Source organism: Schistocerca americana, chromosome 5 (genome assembly GCF_021461395.2).
Source record: "Schistocerca americana isolate TAMUIC-IGC-003095 chromosome 5, iqSchAmer2.1, whole genome shotgun sequence".
Lineage (NCBI taxonomy): Eukaryota > Metazoa > Arthropoda > Insecta > Orthoptera > Acrididae > Schistocerca > Schistocerca americana.
Genome location: NC_060123.1, coordinates 55,390,946 through 55,408,499, shown reverse-complemented (window position 1 = coordinate 55,408,499; position 17,554 = coordinate 55,390,946). Strand labels below are relative to the sequence as shown.

At 44.2% G+C, this 17,554-nt stretch overlaps 1 protein-coding gene across 1 annotated transcript in view; it reads left to right on the top strand.

Annotated features, from left to right (window-relative positions):
• LOC124615646 (homeobox protein engrailed-1-like) overlaps positions 1-17,554 on the top strand; it is a 127,115-nt gene that overhangs the window by 62,488 nt on the left and 47,073 nt on the right. The window contains exon 2 of the mRNA XM_047143658.1: positions 3,908-3,999. Coding sequence (XP_046999614.1) covers positions 3,908-3,999 — 92 coding nt within the window. The remainder of the gene's footprint in view (positions 1-3,907; positions 4,000-17,554) is intronic.

The window sequence follows — 17,554 nt, the reverse complement described above, 5'->3', positions numbered from 1 at the left end:
ACGGCCGACTTCCTTCCCCGTCCTTCCCTAATCCGATGAGACCGATGACGTCGCTGTTTGGTCTCCTTCCCAAAACAACCCAACTCCTCCATTTGTCCCCATGAAAGGGTCCTGTAGTACCGTTTCATATCATTTTATTTGCTTTCCAGTGATACAGAACTCTCTGGCATGCGTGAGTGAATGAATGTGGGTGCGTTTCATTTTGCTATACTGTGGTTTAGTCTGCTGCAGAGAATCAGCGGGAGTCGTACAGAATGGCCAACCCTTGTAGTTTTCAGGTAGGCAAAGAGGTTTTCTCCCCTTGTGTGAAAGTTACCGGTGTTAGATTGGAGGCGGAAGCCTCATATCTGGATTTTACTGGCCATAGAGTAGCGTGGGAGACGTTGTGTGTAGGAGACGCGGTCTGCTTCCAGCTCCCCGAGGGTCTGCAGCCGAGGTCTCCCCGAAGAAGGGTGAGTTGACTTAACCGCGTGGCGCGTTCTCTCATAGCGAAAGGTGAGCTTTTAGCTTTTGGTCTCGCGTTTCATGTTATAAAGATTGTTTTGCTGGGTCGCAGCAAGGAATGGAAGGCTTTTACAGACTCTCAGTTAAATTCCTAATGCAGACTCTGATCCGTAAGAAGCACTTAGCACAGAGGTTTCGCATATGTTGAAACGCCCTCGGTTCAGTGTGAATGTTTGTGTGCCGGCAACTACGTCTGTATACATGCTAACTGTTGTGGGTTGGCAGGAGAGCCAACACCGTATTATTAGAGGAAGCCGAAAGGCACGCGTTTTAGCTCACGCAGGCGGTCGTGAGGTCTGGAATAGGACAAGGAAATTAGACTTTAGAAAAAACGGACGTAGCTGGTGGAATACTTAACTTTAATCCATAAATGGTGAACATCGCTCTTGAGGGTACATTATTCATAATCTCAATAGTAACTGGTAATGGCGCCTTGCTAGGTCGTAGCAAATGACGTAGCTATGCTAACTATCGTCTCGGCAAATGAGAGCGTATTTTGTCAGTGAACCATCGCTAGCAAAGTCGGTTGTACAACTGGGGCGAATGCTAGGAAGTCTCTCTAGACCTGCCGTGTGGCGGCGCTCGGTCTGCAATCACTGATAGTGGCGCCATGCGGGTCCGACGTATACTAACGGACCGCGGTCGATTTAAAGGCTACCACCTAGCAAGTGTGGTGTCTGGCGGTGACACCACACTAATCTTGATAATTTTTGGTTCTTTGTGAATTTTCTTTGTGACATTACTTTATGCCCGTTGGAAACCATCAACGTGGGTTAATATTAGAGTTTGTTGGCCCCTTGCCATTATCCTTTGTCTATTCAAATGTGTCCACTGTTAATTATTCGCGACTGCGTGGTTTGATGTTACTAGAATTTGGCCACGGTACGTAGAAACCGTGTCTCCGCGAACCACGTGGGGACACGAGTCTATTGTGACAAGCAAATGCACATAGATATCAGGCAACAGCAGTTGTATAGCTGCCTTACACCAATGTATTGAGGAATAAATAAATTTGCCTCCAATCTTATCTAGTGTACCGATGTTACGCCTCCATTACCTACGCCATTTACCTTGTACTTTTCCTTGTTAGCCCTTCCATAGCGTTTCCATGCGCACAGGTCCTATAATTAGTGTTTCTTTTTTGTTTAAAACAAATACCTTAGAACAGATCTTGTTTTCAGGAATGTTGCTGCAAGCTACTCTTATGCACAGTCTTCACACACTCTTTACTTTATTTTAATGTTTGATTCACGTGAACAATGCCTGATTCGTATTAATAAATACATCCCATTCTTTACGTGTGACTTTATAATGAATGTTCTTTGATGAGTTTTTCTTATCAATAAATTAAGTAATATTCCGACTCAGCCCAACCTCTTATTTGTCGTGTGACTAGAGTTCGTGGCGACCCAATCTTTTACGTTGACTTCAATGTTAGATAGCGTTTCCTTATTGAAAGTGCGCTTCACGCACCTTACACATAGCGACCTTTTATTCACGCTACGTACACCCATTTGGTAAAATCACCCGGTATAATGGTAATGACTTTAAAATGTGACCACTTTAAAGCTGACGCATTGCGAAAGAACACACTATCACTACGATTTAGCATTTCAACGCATACAACCATAAATGAGTTTGATTCATGAAGATCATAACAAATAGTTCCGTCCAAAAGAAACAGTAAAAATATTCAGACAAAACAGTAATAGTTTGCTTCCCTTGGCAGTCGGCCACCGTCTTCGTCACAACTGTACAGTACGGCGAACTTTCCAGATCCCTGACAGCCAGTGTGAGCTCGACGCGGCTGTTTCCGACGTTTGCCGCTACCAGTCACGTAAAGCGACTTTGTCTACGTTTCCATGGCAGTATCTCAGTGGAGCCGCTGTTACGGCTTTAATTCAGTGTCGCGATGGACGATTTTATTTCGCTATTGGAAAAGGGCAACAGTTCAGCTGTCAGGGATCTTCCTTTGCCGTACGGACTACAGGTCAGCAGCAAATGTTACCTCGCTCACCCGCGTACACCACAGGCGTACATCCGCAGTCCAACTGAGCCACCGCTTTCAAGGGCACCCTTGTCCGGGGGCAAGGAGTGCCCGCGACTCCTCTCTAGCTCTCAACGAAATGAAAAAATACAACGAAGTCAAACGCTCCTCTTTCAAGATAATGATTTAAAATTGGTATTAAGCAGATTTTTAACAGGGTCAGAAGTAGAACATTTTGTGGCTACCCACAAGTCTCCATTCGTCTTCCAAGATATTAAATATACTCCTCATCACCAGGTCTTGAACATCCCAAACTGTTGTATTGGCGCCCTTGACCTCATTATTACGTACAAAGGTAATTAATGGAAAGATATAGTGCGAAATGAAGAAGTACCCCAAGGGATTGGAGAGAGAGAATTCCACATGAGACCCTTACCCGAAAAAGGGACAAATTATTGGGAAGATAATAAAATTTACTGTGAAGTTGTTCGTAGCTTTTATGAAAGCCGCGGTTTTGTATAACTCCTGTATAGCTCCTAAAATGTTTATTATTCTGCAACTAATTTTGAGAAAATGTCAATAAGAGGCTGATTTGTGAATTCTCATGTGACGTGTACCACATATTCGTAACTTTAATGTATGTTATACATCTGTTTACTGCAATCAGAAAAGAGACTTCAAACTGATAACTGATTCTCTTCTGGAAGAACAGTATGGGTTGAGGAAAAGTAGGAGCGCAGTTGATCGGATCTTTGAAATGAGGAAACTGCTCGAAAAACGTCTGGAACAGGATTAAAGTATCACACTTGATTCCTAGACACGGAACAAACCTATGACAGTGTAGCAAGATAAAAAATCTGGGAATGCCTAGTTGAGAAAGTGACAATGCTCTACAGAAGACGAGTCAGCTGTGTTCGAATAGGAAATGGAGACACCAGTAGGGTCCCATAGATGACTGGCTTGTGCCACATGTCCATAGTAAACCATTAGTATGATATGAAAAGGGTAAAGGAGCCGTATGGACCTGAAATAAAGCAGTGATGCCCGCCGATGATGTTATGATCTGGGGAAATACAAATTGAAGTTGAAAAAAAAACTGGATGTATGGAATGATCACTGAAGGAGTTTGATCTCAAATTCATCAAATCAAAAATTGTACTCAGAAGGTAAGCAAACAAAGACGACAGGCCAAGTTACAGCTGAATGGAGGATTCGTGGTGAATATGCAACATTCCTAAAGTTTGGGCAGTGTCGTAGATTGTAAAAACCTAACCCAGAGGAAAGCTCTACATCACACACATAAAGTTGCACATTTTTATAATCAAGTAAGGTGCCTCCTCTGGAACAACCAGATACCACACAAGGACAAAGCAACCAACTTTAGTGCCTACCACATTCCTATTTTTGCCTACGCAGTGGAGACCTGTGCTGTGACTCAAGAGTGAATAACCAGATCCAGCATGCTGAAACTAAGTTTGTTAGATCTATACTGAGGCGAACAAAACAAGGTAAGAAACGAAAGTAGCAGAATGAACGTAGGTGTGAAACTCAGTGTACTGAAAACCCCCACCAATCTACATTAAGATCGTACGATCTTGTGAAATGAAATGGATGGAAGAAACCAGGAGAGACAAGAAATTCCTTGAAATGGTTAAAAATTGTAAAAGACACGCTGGATGGCCAAAGAGAAAGTGGATCGACATAGCTAAAAAGGACGTCGCCGAAAGTGGCCTCCTTTGGGATGGGATCTACGGAAAAGAGCTGTAAATGGCCTCGAAGTATGGTTCAAATGATTCTGAGCACTATGGGACTTAACATCTATGGTCATCAGTCCCATAGAACTTAGAACTACTTAAACCTAACTAACCTAAGGACATCACACAACACCCAGCCATCACGAGGCAGAGAAAATCCCTGACCCCGCCGGGAATCGAACCCGGGAACCCGGGCGTGGGAAGCGAGAACGGTACCGCATCGAAGTATGGTATCTAGCCCTAACACAACCAGGTGATGACGTACTGTCCAAACAAGTAGCAGAGCAATTAATATTTTAGCAGTTTTATGATGATTACTCGTAATAATTTGTCCAGAAGTAGTTAACGAAGTGCTAGAAGGAGCACGAGAGAGGAAAATGGTAATGGCAGACAAAGGCTGCAATACGCAAAAGTGATAATAAAAGACACACAATGTAGTGGTTATGTGGAGATGTAAAGATTAGTATAAGATGGTAAATACTGAGGACAGAAAAGTTTCCCTCCGCAGATCAGTACCTATTCAAAAAGAATCGCTCTTGCGAAACTCAGCTTTCCCTATTCTCGAAATATTTCCTGAGAACCATGCATGAAAGGCAACAGATAGATTTCATATTGCTAGATTTCCGGAATGCTTTCGACACAGTGCCCACTGCAGACTGTTAACGACGGTCCAAGCATGTGGAACAGGTTCTGATATACAGTACGAGTGGCTCGAAGACTTCTTAAGTAACACAACCCACTAAGTTGTGCTGGACGGTGAGTGTTCATGCATGAAAATGTCGCACGATGGCGGGAGATGACACACAGTTCATCACATTTGCAGTTCTCGAGCACACGGACGTGAACCATTGTGGATTAATCCGCTTAAACGATCTTTATCAAACCCCGAAGGTCCTCCTGAACGTGGATTCACTAATGCCAAAAATGTCCTCATTAACAAACTGCCTATTGGTTTCTGTCTCTGCTTCTTCGGCGGACATTTGTCTGATCATTTTTCTGACGTTTCGCGAGCACGAGGCGATGACATTGCCAAACCTTCGCCCTCCATTGTTGGTGGTGGACGCGATTGAGTGTGCAGCTTTGACAATGCCAGCAACTTGTGCTCGCGAAACGTCAGAAAAATCATTAGTTAAACGTCTTCAGGAGAAACCGAGGCAGACGCCAACAGGCAGTTTGTCAGTAAGTGGCTACGAAAGCCTTGCCAATTTTGTATCCTCCTTAAAACGAGAAAACTGTTGCCGTGCTCTGTCCAGTGGCATTAACCCCTACATCGTAGCAATGTTGCTGGCTGTCTCAGCTGCTTTCAGCCCTCTACTGAAGTCAAACACATGAATATGTCGATAAATGTTGCGATTTTTCCTCGTGGAAGTCCATTTTCTAGCGTCGATAACTCCACTCATTATCTCCAAATGACAAAAAGACAGTACGTTGAAACGTCTCTGTGAAGTCGTTTCAAGAGACGCTTGTCGAATTCGGTATAACTTATTCACTTTACTACCTGATTTTAGCTCAATTACTGAACTCTTCCAGAAAGACTGAGCACTCAAATAAGGCCTATTGAATATTATTTGTGTGTTTTAATGTGGGGTTTCGGTTTTGTTTTGTGGGAAACGCTGAGTTGGTGATCGTCTGCTGGGAGCAGACGATGTTGCTTCTCGTTCGAAGGAGAGCACAGGATGACCAACTTAGGTTTGCAATAACTGAGCAGAGAGGTTTACCCATCTTAGTCGACGGCTGTGTAGAAGGCTGTTTTTGTGTGTGACGTTGGTGACGGAGGGCTACCCCTCTGGTAGCTTCCGCTGCACGGGGAGCTAGGTAATCTCTAAAGAGAAAGGGGACTCTTCGGTGAACGCTTGATGAGTACGGATCATAGCTCTCAAGGGGGGTTTCAGGTGATAGGAAGCAGGTTGAGTTAGGACTTCGTTGTTTAACTGTTGAAATACTTAAGAACTTCAGCTTAACTGAAGCGTGTGGAGCGAATTATTTTTCCGAATGTGCCATAATTATATTGCTTTAAATAGGCGATTTTTGGATGTTTGAGTTAAAAGTGTGGAAGTTACTTTGTTCATTTTGAACAACGATGAAGTAAAATTTCAAACGGTAAATCTGATTAGGAAAAGCTCGTTAGGATGACTTCAACCGTATGTGAGTGTAATACAGTGACGAAGCGAGTATGATTTTTAATGATTTTTAATATTATATTTTGTGGAAGTTGCTTTTGTCTTTCTGTCTCTATTTTGTGCCACGTATTTGGTAATCAATGACCCTTCTGGTCCACCACGGCACCGCAATAGGCTTTATTTTAGTAGTTTGCTTGTTTAATGAGCTATAATTTCTGCAAGAATATCTGTTCTTTCGTGCGAATTCTACAAAGCAGCACAACAGTTTGATAGTTCAGCCGTTTGTAAACAGCAGACACAGTTAGTATGTTGAATAATTATCGCACAACCTCGTGCATTGGTTAAGCCTCTGTCCAGAGTAGTGCATGCGTAGAATCGTAATACGAATCTCACTGAGATATTTTATGGAATGAATGCAAAGAAGATGATAGTATCATTGTCTCCCAACCCCGTTTTCTGTGTTTCTTCTTGCTGTAGTTAAATTGTGCTCTGTTACATTCTGACGTAATTCTTACTTAAATGTTTCGTCAGGCACCAGTTACATGTAGTTAGGATGTGCAACCAAATACTTAGATACGTCTACATCCATACTCCGCAAGCCACCTGACGGTGTGTGGCGGAGGGTACCTTAAGTACCTCTATCGGTTCTCCCTTCTATTCCAGTCTCGTATTGTTCGTGGAAAGAAGGATTGTCTGTATGCCTCTGTGTGGGCTCTAATCTCTCTGATTTTATCCTCATGGTCTCTTCGCGAGATATACGTAGGATGCCGGCCGCTGGTGGCCGAGCGGTTCTAGGGGCTTCAGTTTGAAACCGCGCGGCCGCTACGGTCGCAGGTTCGAATCCTGCCTCGGGCATGGATGTATGTGATGTCCTTATGTTAGTTAGGTTTAAGTAGTTCTAAGTTCTAGGGGACTGATGACCTCAGATGTTGAGTCCCATAGTGCTCAGAGCCATTTGAACCATTTTTATACGTAGGATGGAGCAACATACTGCTGGACTCCTCGGTGAAGGTATGTTATCGAAACTTCAACAAAAGCCCGTACCGAGCTACTGAGCGTCTCTCCTGCAGAGTCTTCCACTGGAGTTTATCTATCATCTCCTTAACGCTTTCGCGATTACTAAATGATCCTGTAACGAAGCGCGCTGCTCTCTGTTGGATCTTCTCTATATCTTCTATCAACCCTATCTGGTACGGGTCCCACACTGCTGAGCAGTATTCAAGAAGTGGGCGAACAAGCGTACTGTAACCTACTTCCTTTGTTTTCGGATTGCATTTCCTTAGGATTCTTCCAATGAATCTCCGTCTGGCATCTTCTTTACCGACGATCAACTTTATACGATCATTCCATTTTAAAGCACTCCTCATGCGTACTCCCAGATAATTTATAGAATTAACTGCTTCCAGTTGCTGACCTGGTCTATTGTAGCTAAATGATAAGGGATCTTTCTATATATTCGCAGCATATTACACTCGTCTACATTGACATTGAATTGCCATTCCCTCCACCATGCGTCAATTCGCTGCAGATCCTTCTGCATTTCAGTACAATTTTCCATTGTTACAACCTCTCGATATACCACAGCATCATCCGCAAATAGCCTCAGTGAACTTCCGATGTCATTCACAAGGTCATTTATGTATATTGTGAATAGCAACGGTCCTACGACACTCCCCTGCGGCATACCTGAAAACACTCTTACTTCGGAAGACTTCTCTCCATTGAGAATGACATGCTGCGTTCTGTTGTCTAGGAACTCTTCAATCCAATCACACAATTGGTCTGATTGTCCATATGCTCTTACTTTGTTCATTAAACGACTGTGGGGAACTGTATCGGACGCCTTGCGGAAGTCAAGAAACACGGCATCTACCTGGGAACCCGTATCTATGGCCCTCTGAGTGTCGTAGACGAATAGCGCGAGCTGGGTTTCACACGACCGTCTTTTTCGAAACCCATGCTGGTTCCTACAGAGTAGATTTCTAGTCTCCAGAAAAGTCATTATACTCGAAGATAATACGTGTTCCAGAATTCTACAACTGATCGACGTTAGAGATATAGGTCTATAGTTCTGCACATCTGTTCGACGCCCGTTCTTGAAAACGGGGATGACCTGTGCCCTTTTCTAATCCTTTGGAACGCTACGCTCTGCTAGAGACCTACAATACAATAAATAAACTACGTGAAAGATAAATTCTGTGCTGTTGATCTTACCCACTTACTCCGACTTCCAATTCTGAATTAATCAAGTTGCTTCATGCACGACATGGAATGCTACTTATCTGGCTACTTAAAGAAATTTGCATACTTGTATTTAAATTATTAAAGTAATTAAACTAATAATTTTCCCAGCTCGGTTTTTTTTCCTAAATGGCTAGGAAGGGCTTGGGCTGGTGGCGACCCTGAATTTCTGAATTTTTATCATTATTTGTGTGAGAGAAGCAGATAGAAATGCGAAATAACGTATATGGCTCGATGAGAAATGTCATAGAGATAGTAATACGTTACAACGTAAATTCAAATAGTAGCAGTGAACTACAAATAAAAAATCACAATCGATAAATAAATTCATAGCAACGGGAACACCAGCATGCGAAACAAAAACAGTGCAAACGTATGTAGCAGCCTAATAGTGTTAAACCTGTCGACTAAAATAAGAGCAAGAGGGAAACAGAAAAGTGAGAAACTTGATTACGAAGATGGGGCAACATCACTTTGTGTGGCCCTCGCGGGTCGTTACCACCCTACAGTAAACGATGTACGTTCGCCCCGAGACGCATGTTTTTCCGCGCCACGCAGTCGGCGTGTCACGCCCCCCCTGGGAGCGGGGCTCAGCGCCTCCCACGCACTGCTCACTCCCCGCCGTAACGGCCGGGCTCCCTGAGTCACGCGCGCAGTAGCGTCGCATCCCCCGGTGCTGCTGCGATATTGTCGCGCGGCATGCTCATGCATACCTAAGTGGATTCTTCGCTTTAATGAAAATCTTTTGTGTGGGGGTCGCCGTCGCTAATGGAAACGGCCCTGACTCACCAGCGTGCGATCCCAGCTGGACCCGGCCGCTCCAATCACTCGCGAATCTCCCTCTCCCTACTGTGCAGTTTGTGATTTACGGCGAGTGTGGCCCGCGGCGATACTGAGCTCACCAGTGATGGGAGATGCAAATTCAGGCCGCTGTAATAAGAGGTCGGCAGCCTTTGTCAGGGACAGATATAGTGTGCGCTATTGATCACAAAAATGGAAATTTTGCAGTGTCTGTGGGTACTTCCGCAACGGCCATAAAGTGAACACGATTTTTTTTTTCATAGGCGATATTCAATATCGGTATTAGCAAAGTTTATGGGAAGAACAGTTTGTGTTCCGGAGAAATATAAGAACACGTAGGGAAATCGTAACCCTACGACTTACCTAACATAGTGGGTTAGGACAAACATTTATAGCATTAATGGGTTTAAAACAAGCTTTTCACAATTTTGACTGCAATAGACTACTGGCTATTCTTATGTTATCAGCGACAAAATACAGGAAGTCAAACTTTATCTACAGGGTGACAAGTATTGAATTATATGAAAAAACAGTAATTACTTCCAAAGACGGCGTGCACACACTTTATTCAACATGTAAACATCAGTACAGATATTCAGATTTAGCTTGTGACATGTCTGATATGTCTGCCATTATTGGCGATGATGTGGCGCAGACGAACACCGAAATTCTGCATGACCGCTGAAGTGTCGGTACATCGATTCTGTCGATGACCTCCTGAATGGCTGTTTTCAGTCAGCAATGGCTTGGCTCTGAGCACTATGGGACTTAACATCTGAGGTCATCAGTCCCCTAGAACTTAGAACCACTTAAACCTAACTAACCTAAGGACATCACACACATCCATGCCCGAGGCAGAATTCGAACCTGCGACCGTAGTAGTCGCGCGGTTCCGGACTGAAGCACCTAGAACCACTGGGCCACCGCGGCCGGCCCAGTCAGCAATGGTTTTGGGGATTATTGCTGTACAATTTCTCTTTAACAAAGCCCCACAGAAAAGAGCCGCATGTGTTCAGTTTGGAGTATGTGGCGGCCAACCGAGGCCCATGCCACTGTACTCTGGGTACCCAAGAACCAGAATGCTGACCACAAAGTGCTCCGCCAGGACATCAAACACTCTCCGGTTCCGCGGAGTAGAGCTCCGTCTTGCATGAATCACATCTCGCAGAAATCCGGGTAGCTTTGGATAATGGGGATGAAATCACTTCCAAAACCTTCACGTACCGTTCCATAGTCACCAAGCCATCAAGGAATTTCTCATCGACTATTCCGTGACTGGACATTTCACACCACACAGGCACCTGTTGAAAACGAAGAGACTTCTAGATCGCGAAATATGGGTTCTCAGTCTCCCAAATCCGCCAATTTTGCTTATTGACGAACCCTTACAAATGAAAGAGGGCTTCGTCGCTAAGCCAAACCATATTCACATCAAAGTCTTGTTGATTAGTTCTATGGACAGTAGTGTTGGCGAAACACAACCGCTGTTCCATGGTCCTGGGGCTTAATAGCTGATGGGTTTGAATTTTGTATGGAAAGAGAAGCAGATTTTCAACAACAATCTGTTGCAGTGCCTCCCAGTTGATTCCCAACTGTTGTGCAGCTGCTCTGATCGATTTCCTGGGGCTGGTTTAAAACGCAGCCAGTTTCTTCTCCGTGTTTTCAGTCATTTTCACCGTTTTTGGACCACCGACATTGCCAACACTGTCATCACGAACGCTACCCGGCCTCTCAAACTTGGGAATCAAATTCTTGATTCTTAGCACACTTGGACCGGTTATCTTCAGCTTGAACTCGGTCGCAAACTTCCTTTGAGCTCTTATTGATCGCATAGTAAGCTTCAGTAAGGCTCAGGCGCGCTGTACCGTGACATTTTCTCGCGGAAATGGCCGACAACAACAACAACAACAACAACAACAACAACGCGCGTACGCATGCGCATACTAATTCCCGTACTGCCCCGCGGCTACCCGTATAGTTTGAACGTCCTTACACAAATCGTTTAGAAGTTATGACGATTGTATTTCATATAGTTCAATAATTGTCACCCTGTAGGAAGTTTTATGGGAAGAACAGTTTGTGTTCCGGAGAAATATAAGGACACGCGAGGCAGTTGTCACCCTGCGCCTGACTACAAGAATTGGTGGGGACAAACTCACATTTGTGGCATTTGTGAGTTTATAACAAGCTTTTGACAATGTTGACTGCAATGGACTCTTTGAAATTCCTAAGTTATCGGCGACAAAATCCAGGAAGTGAAACGTTGTCTACATCTTGTGCCGAAATACAAGGTGTCCATAATCAAACTTCCAGTTTGAAAACACTGTATAAAGAGAATCACTGCTCATAGTGACGTCAGATTTGAGCAGTGTATTATTGAGATAGGAGGAAATGCCAAGGAAGAAAAAAATTTAACGAAAATGTCACCAATAGACGGCGCTGTAAGCTTCGTTACGTAAATGTGGTCGGCTACAAATGACAAATAATCGTAATACGATGGCTGTGGTTTGAGTTGGACATTACACAATTCATACTGTACGATGTGCATGACTGCACAATTTAGGCAGTCAACAGTTGTGGCACTATTAGTTAGGTAAGTCCATGCACCGCAGCAATGTCGTACCATCTGCGCCCGTCCTGTCCGCCTCTTCCCCACCCTCACCTACCTTGGCCTCACCATTGAGCGTCACCTTACCTGGATCCCTCATCTCCTCTCTATCCAATCCAAAGCCCACAGCCGCCTCCGACTCCTTATACTGCGCTCTGGCAGGACATGGGGGTTGAACTCCTCTACCATCCTCCAGACCTTCAAATCCTTAATCCGTCCCATCCTCTGTTATGCCAGTCCCGCCTGGATATCCGCCCCCGCCCCCGCCCCCCCCCAATTCTATAAGTCCCTCCAGATCCTCGAATGCCATGCACTCTGCCTCAACTTCCGTATATGCCTTCCGTCCCCCACGCAGATCCTCTACGACCTGATTCCTTTCCCCCATCTGCTCCTTTTCCTCAAACATATTTGCGTCCTCTGCACGTCTCGCCGACTTGATCCCCCTCATCCCCTGGTTGCTCCTCTTTTCTGCAACCTCCGCCTTCTGCCGAGCCTTCACCGTTGTGTCCCCCTACCTTCCACCTATACACCCTTCATCTCCTTTCCCAAGGTGGCTTCCATCGATTCCCCCTCCCAGATGATGACCTCTCTGGGGAGGGGGGGGGGGGGGAAATCTAAATCCAATAAAGATTTAAAAAAATCAAAATAAAAATGACATTGGTGTATAACTGTCGTGAGACTGGCGCAAGACATGTTCTATATGCTGTCCACCATTTTCTGGCGTTGGAATCGAGAAACAGCATGTTCCATAACAGACTGGAATGCCTCAGGGTCACGCTCAGAATGCCTTCCGCAATTTGTGCCTTCAGTTCAGCTACGTTCGTAACAGGAGCATTGAACACAACATCTTCCAGATAATCCCACATTCAGAAGTCACACAGATTCAGATCAGGTAGTGTGGACGGCCAGACAGTAGGGAAACCCCTCTGCAGCAGCCGCTTCGCTGGTTGTACAATGTACAGAGAAACACCACGTTGGATAAAAATGATCCTACAAGACATCCACGCTGTTGAAGGAATAGAATGACATTGGAATGAGAAAGACTCTCATAGCTTTTACCATTGACGGTCCAGGTAACAGGACCCACAGAAATCATGTCCTCTAAAAAAATACGGCGCTGTGATAAAAGATGCCGTCAACCCACGCCACAGATGGTTCAAAATGGTTCAAATGCCTCTGAGCACTATGGGACTCAACTGCTGTGGTCATTAGTCCCCAGGAACTTAGAACTACTTAAACCTAACTAACCTAAGGACATCACACACATCCATGCCCGAGGCAGGATTCGAACCTGCGACCGTAGCAGTCGCACGGTTCCGGACTGCGCGCCTAGAACCGCGAGACCACCGCGGCCCCACGCCACAGAGTCACCTTTGGAGAACGAAGTGGTAACGGTTGATGTGAGTGCTGATTTCCGTTGCCAATATTCTGCTATTCTGCTTGTTGATGTGTCCTCGGATATTGAAATGGGCTTCGTATCTCCACTGTACCTCCACGGCCATTCATTATCCACTTGCAAGAGAACAAGAAATTCTAGGAAGTCTGTCTTGCTGACAGTTCAGAAGGAAGCAACTCCTGAACAAGGATGATTTTGTGTGGACAACAATGCAGGATGTTTCGTAGGATTTTACGCACCGTGGTCGCAGGCATATGCAATATTTAGACAATCCTTCGTGCTCTGCCCCCAGTGGTCTGCTGTGATCCATCTCCGGCAGACGTCGAATCAGCTGCTTACTTCTCTCTTCCTAAGTGCAGTTCAAAAGATCCTGTCTTTTAGAATTATGTAATCATTTTCTCCAGACGCTTAGCAGACATAGGACCAATGCTTTTTTTCGTATCCTTCAGTGCCTGGAGCTTCTGCAGGGCTATTGGCGGGCAATCTTTCATGTAGACAGTCATATTGGGCGAGTTGGAAGTAAGCTGAGGACTAGGCATGTGCCGCGCATCTGTTGGTGTGTATATCCTCAAGCTTATAGCACCATCTATTGGTCGAATTTTCATTAATTATTTTTTCTTCCATGGCGTTTCCTCCAGTGTCAATAATGTGCTGTTCAAATTTGTCTTCATTCTGAGCAGTTGTCCTCTTTCTACAGAGCTTCGAAACTGCAGATTTCTTTTTCACCTGAATGTGTGCCCTTTCGCCGCGTCTTCTTCCTCCGTTTACCACACTCAGGAGTATTCATGAATATGGCTTACACCGCACTGTACTACGGATGATATTTCATGAGGACACGTGGAACCACTTCAGAACTAATCTGAAAGCATTGACGGTCCGATGAGTTTTACTTAGCCACCACTGAACTTGTTTACTGTAACGTCACCGCCTGTTTCTGATGACGGCCACGTGAGTCCAAATGCAGCAATATCGTGGTTAGGTAGTAGAATCGCCACCAGAGTGCATTAATGTAGCTTGTGTTTAGTGTTGTTACCGTGCCTCTAAGGATATATATAAGGGACGTGAAAGCCTCAGATGTTGAAAGTGTACACTGAAGAGCATGGAGATGCAGCTCATTCACGAGAGACATTCTCATCCACCCCGACAGAATTTGAAAGCAGCCTCATCGTGAGTCTCACTTTGGCCGTATTGTGTAATCGTGTAATATCCAGATCTGTAGGACACTCAGATATGACAGTCGGCCAAAAGATAACGGACAAGCATAGGACAGACAGTTTCTTTAGCGGATCTCGTCAAACTATTGTGTTTAGAGTTTATGGGCGCTCAGAGTGGTGAGGTCATCAGCGCCCTTACAAATACTTAAAAAAAAATAACAGTGTGGATAAAATGGCTGAAAATGTTGTCACTTCGTGAGGAGTAAACCTGCAACGTGACAGGCACTCACTCTCACCTCACTCGCGCTGACCCACCCAATCACTACACGTCACACGCCGTCAGACAACGGAGGAATGGTGAAACGTGCTACACGTCGGATCAAAACATAAAGAAAAACAGTGAATGAGCTCAAGTAACAGTACAGGGAAATGTGACCAGCTGATCACTTAAGGGGCTCCGGAAAGGCTCAAAATCATGAAAAGTTCAATTTTTACTTTTTTGCGTTTTCTGAATCTGCAGACTATTAACTTTTAATAGATATATAATTTATTCAATTCCGAAGACTACAACTATTTTTAAATTTTTTTAAAATGTGTTCTACATGGGCGTGACCCACTGTGGCGCTGTTAAACTGCTGTCAAATGGTGTTATTATTAACGTCCGTGTTCATCAGGTACATTTTAGTGATGTGAGATAAAGTATGTGTTGTGGCTAACCTGTGATGGTTCGATATATATCGCTGGTGTGATTGTCGATTGTTTCATGTTTATTTACTCTGTCGTTATCTCGAAAATATTCGTAATTAATTCTGTTTCTTGAGTCTCTGTTTTGTTGAAGTATAATAATGAGTAAAAGTAAAGTTATTAGAAATCCTCTGAAGGCTTTTAAGAAAAGGAGAAATGTTGGAAAGCCAAAGGTATGTGTTATTACTGTAAACAATAAAGACGATAACCAAGTGAGTGAACGTAACCTCTCAAGTACACCTGCACATAGCAGTCAAAGTGGGAAAGAAAATACTTCACAGAAGAAGCTTGGTTCAATGAGTGAAAACTATGAATGTTTTATGGGCGAATCGGATGTGAATGAAATATTTGATATGTCGGTTCTCAAAGGAATTTTTTCAAACTGTGTAAGATGTATTCATTATAGTGAAGTTGGTCTGGAACTCTCCATAATAAAGCACGTAGGACTTGCTAGTGAAATACAACTGAAATGTGATAAGTGTTCATACATGACTACCTTTTGGAACAGTGTTGCAGTAACTGCAACTGAAGAAAATGGTAGCAAAATCTACGAACACAAAAACGAGCGATGCTTGCTTTAGACAAGGAACGCCTTCGGGCTGCAGACGGGGCTATGAAGAGTCTAGAAATACAAGCAAGAGTAAACAGGAGGAGGAACAAGAGGAAGCTGGAGGAGGAGTTTGCAGAGGATGAAGATAATCCATCCTATGGACCTGGAATGCACTAAAAAGTTAATCCAATCTTTGTCGCTCGATTCCCAAAACTTTTATTTTCTCATACTAATTACATGTTTTCTAAGGATCTTCCAAATATATTTGTTTCAAACTTTCAGTAAATGTTACACAGTACCTTCTGCATAATTTAACACAGCCTTTTTGCCAAAAACTGTATATTTTTGAATATATAAATAAAAAATTGCAAAAAAATGTTGTGAATGTTCATTACAATTGAAAAAAAATCATCTTTAATAACTGAACGAAAATTTTGTAAAATCCCTGTGTTAAGTTGTAGCCCATATTCCAATAAATAATCTGTAAAAAGTTCAACTTCCTACCTCAAATACTTTGTGAGGAAAGATGTAATTTATAAGCGTTATTTTAACATTGCAAGTATAGGGCGTTCCGGAGCCCCTTAAAAGAAACATGGATGAACCAGTCACGCACACAGTAAGGACATATCCCTAAGATCTTAGGAAACATGTTGGACTTACCACAAAAACTTAAAACTCTAACCACATTCGTTGGAATGTCACTCAAAACACAGGGCCCTCTGATGTGAAAATAAAGCACAGCCTAATAACATGTGGTGCACAGTGATCTGTACGCCACGAACACCACACATAGGAGGGTCCTGTCGTCGGAGCGGAAAGCCATGCGTCATATGGCTATGGCCTATGCGAAGACGAGTAAAGGGGACCTGATCTCGTCTCCGTGGCTGCAAGGCCGCGTTATGGATTTTACTAGACGCAGATTATTTTCTGCCACTTCCAGCCGCTCTTCTTCCCATCGACTCATGGCTTTGCACCTTAGCAGCGAGGTGGTGGCATACGGGGGAGGGAGGGAGGGGGGGTGGCACACTGAACAAACTGAGGGTCATGACACGCCTCCTTGGCTGCTACACCCGTTCTTTCCTTCCCCGCACTACCCATGTGCTCTGATACCCAGTCTTTAGAAGTGGATAAGAGCGTCTTGGACCACTTTATCCGCTGGACACAAGCGCAGCAGAGACTGAAGGGCACGCAGGGAGTCGGGACAGACGAGGTATTTAGTAGGCACGGCACATTTCATCTGTATAAAGACACGCGAGGCAATAGTGATCTTACGACCTAACTAGAAGCTGCAGTTACAATATGCGAGCCGCGTGGAGTGGCCGCGCGGTTTGAGGCGCCATGTCACGGACTGCACGGCCCCTCCCGCCGGAGGTTCGAGTCCTCTCTCGGGCATGTGTGTGTGTGTGTTGTTCATAGCATAGGTTAGTTTAAGTAGTGTGTAAGTCTAGGGACCGATGACCTCAGCAGTTTCGTCCCTTAGGAATTCACACACATTTGAACATATTATCCGAATGACATGAAATAAAGGAAGTAATTAAGAAGGGGCTAAAACAATATTGTAGTTCTACGTCACGTTCTTCAATCTCTGCATAGAGTCAGCAGTAAAGGAAACCATGGAGAAAATTGTAAAGAGCATTACAGTTCACCGAGAAGAAATGAAAATTACATGTTTGGACGACGATATCGTAATTCTGT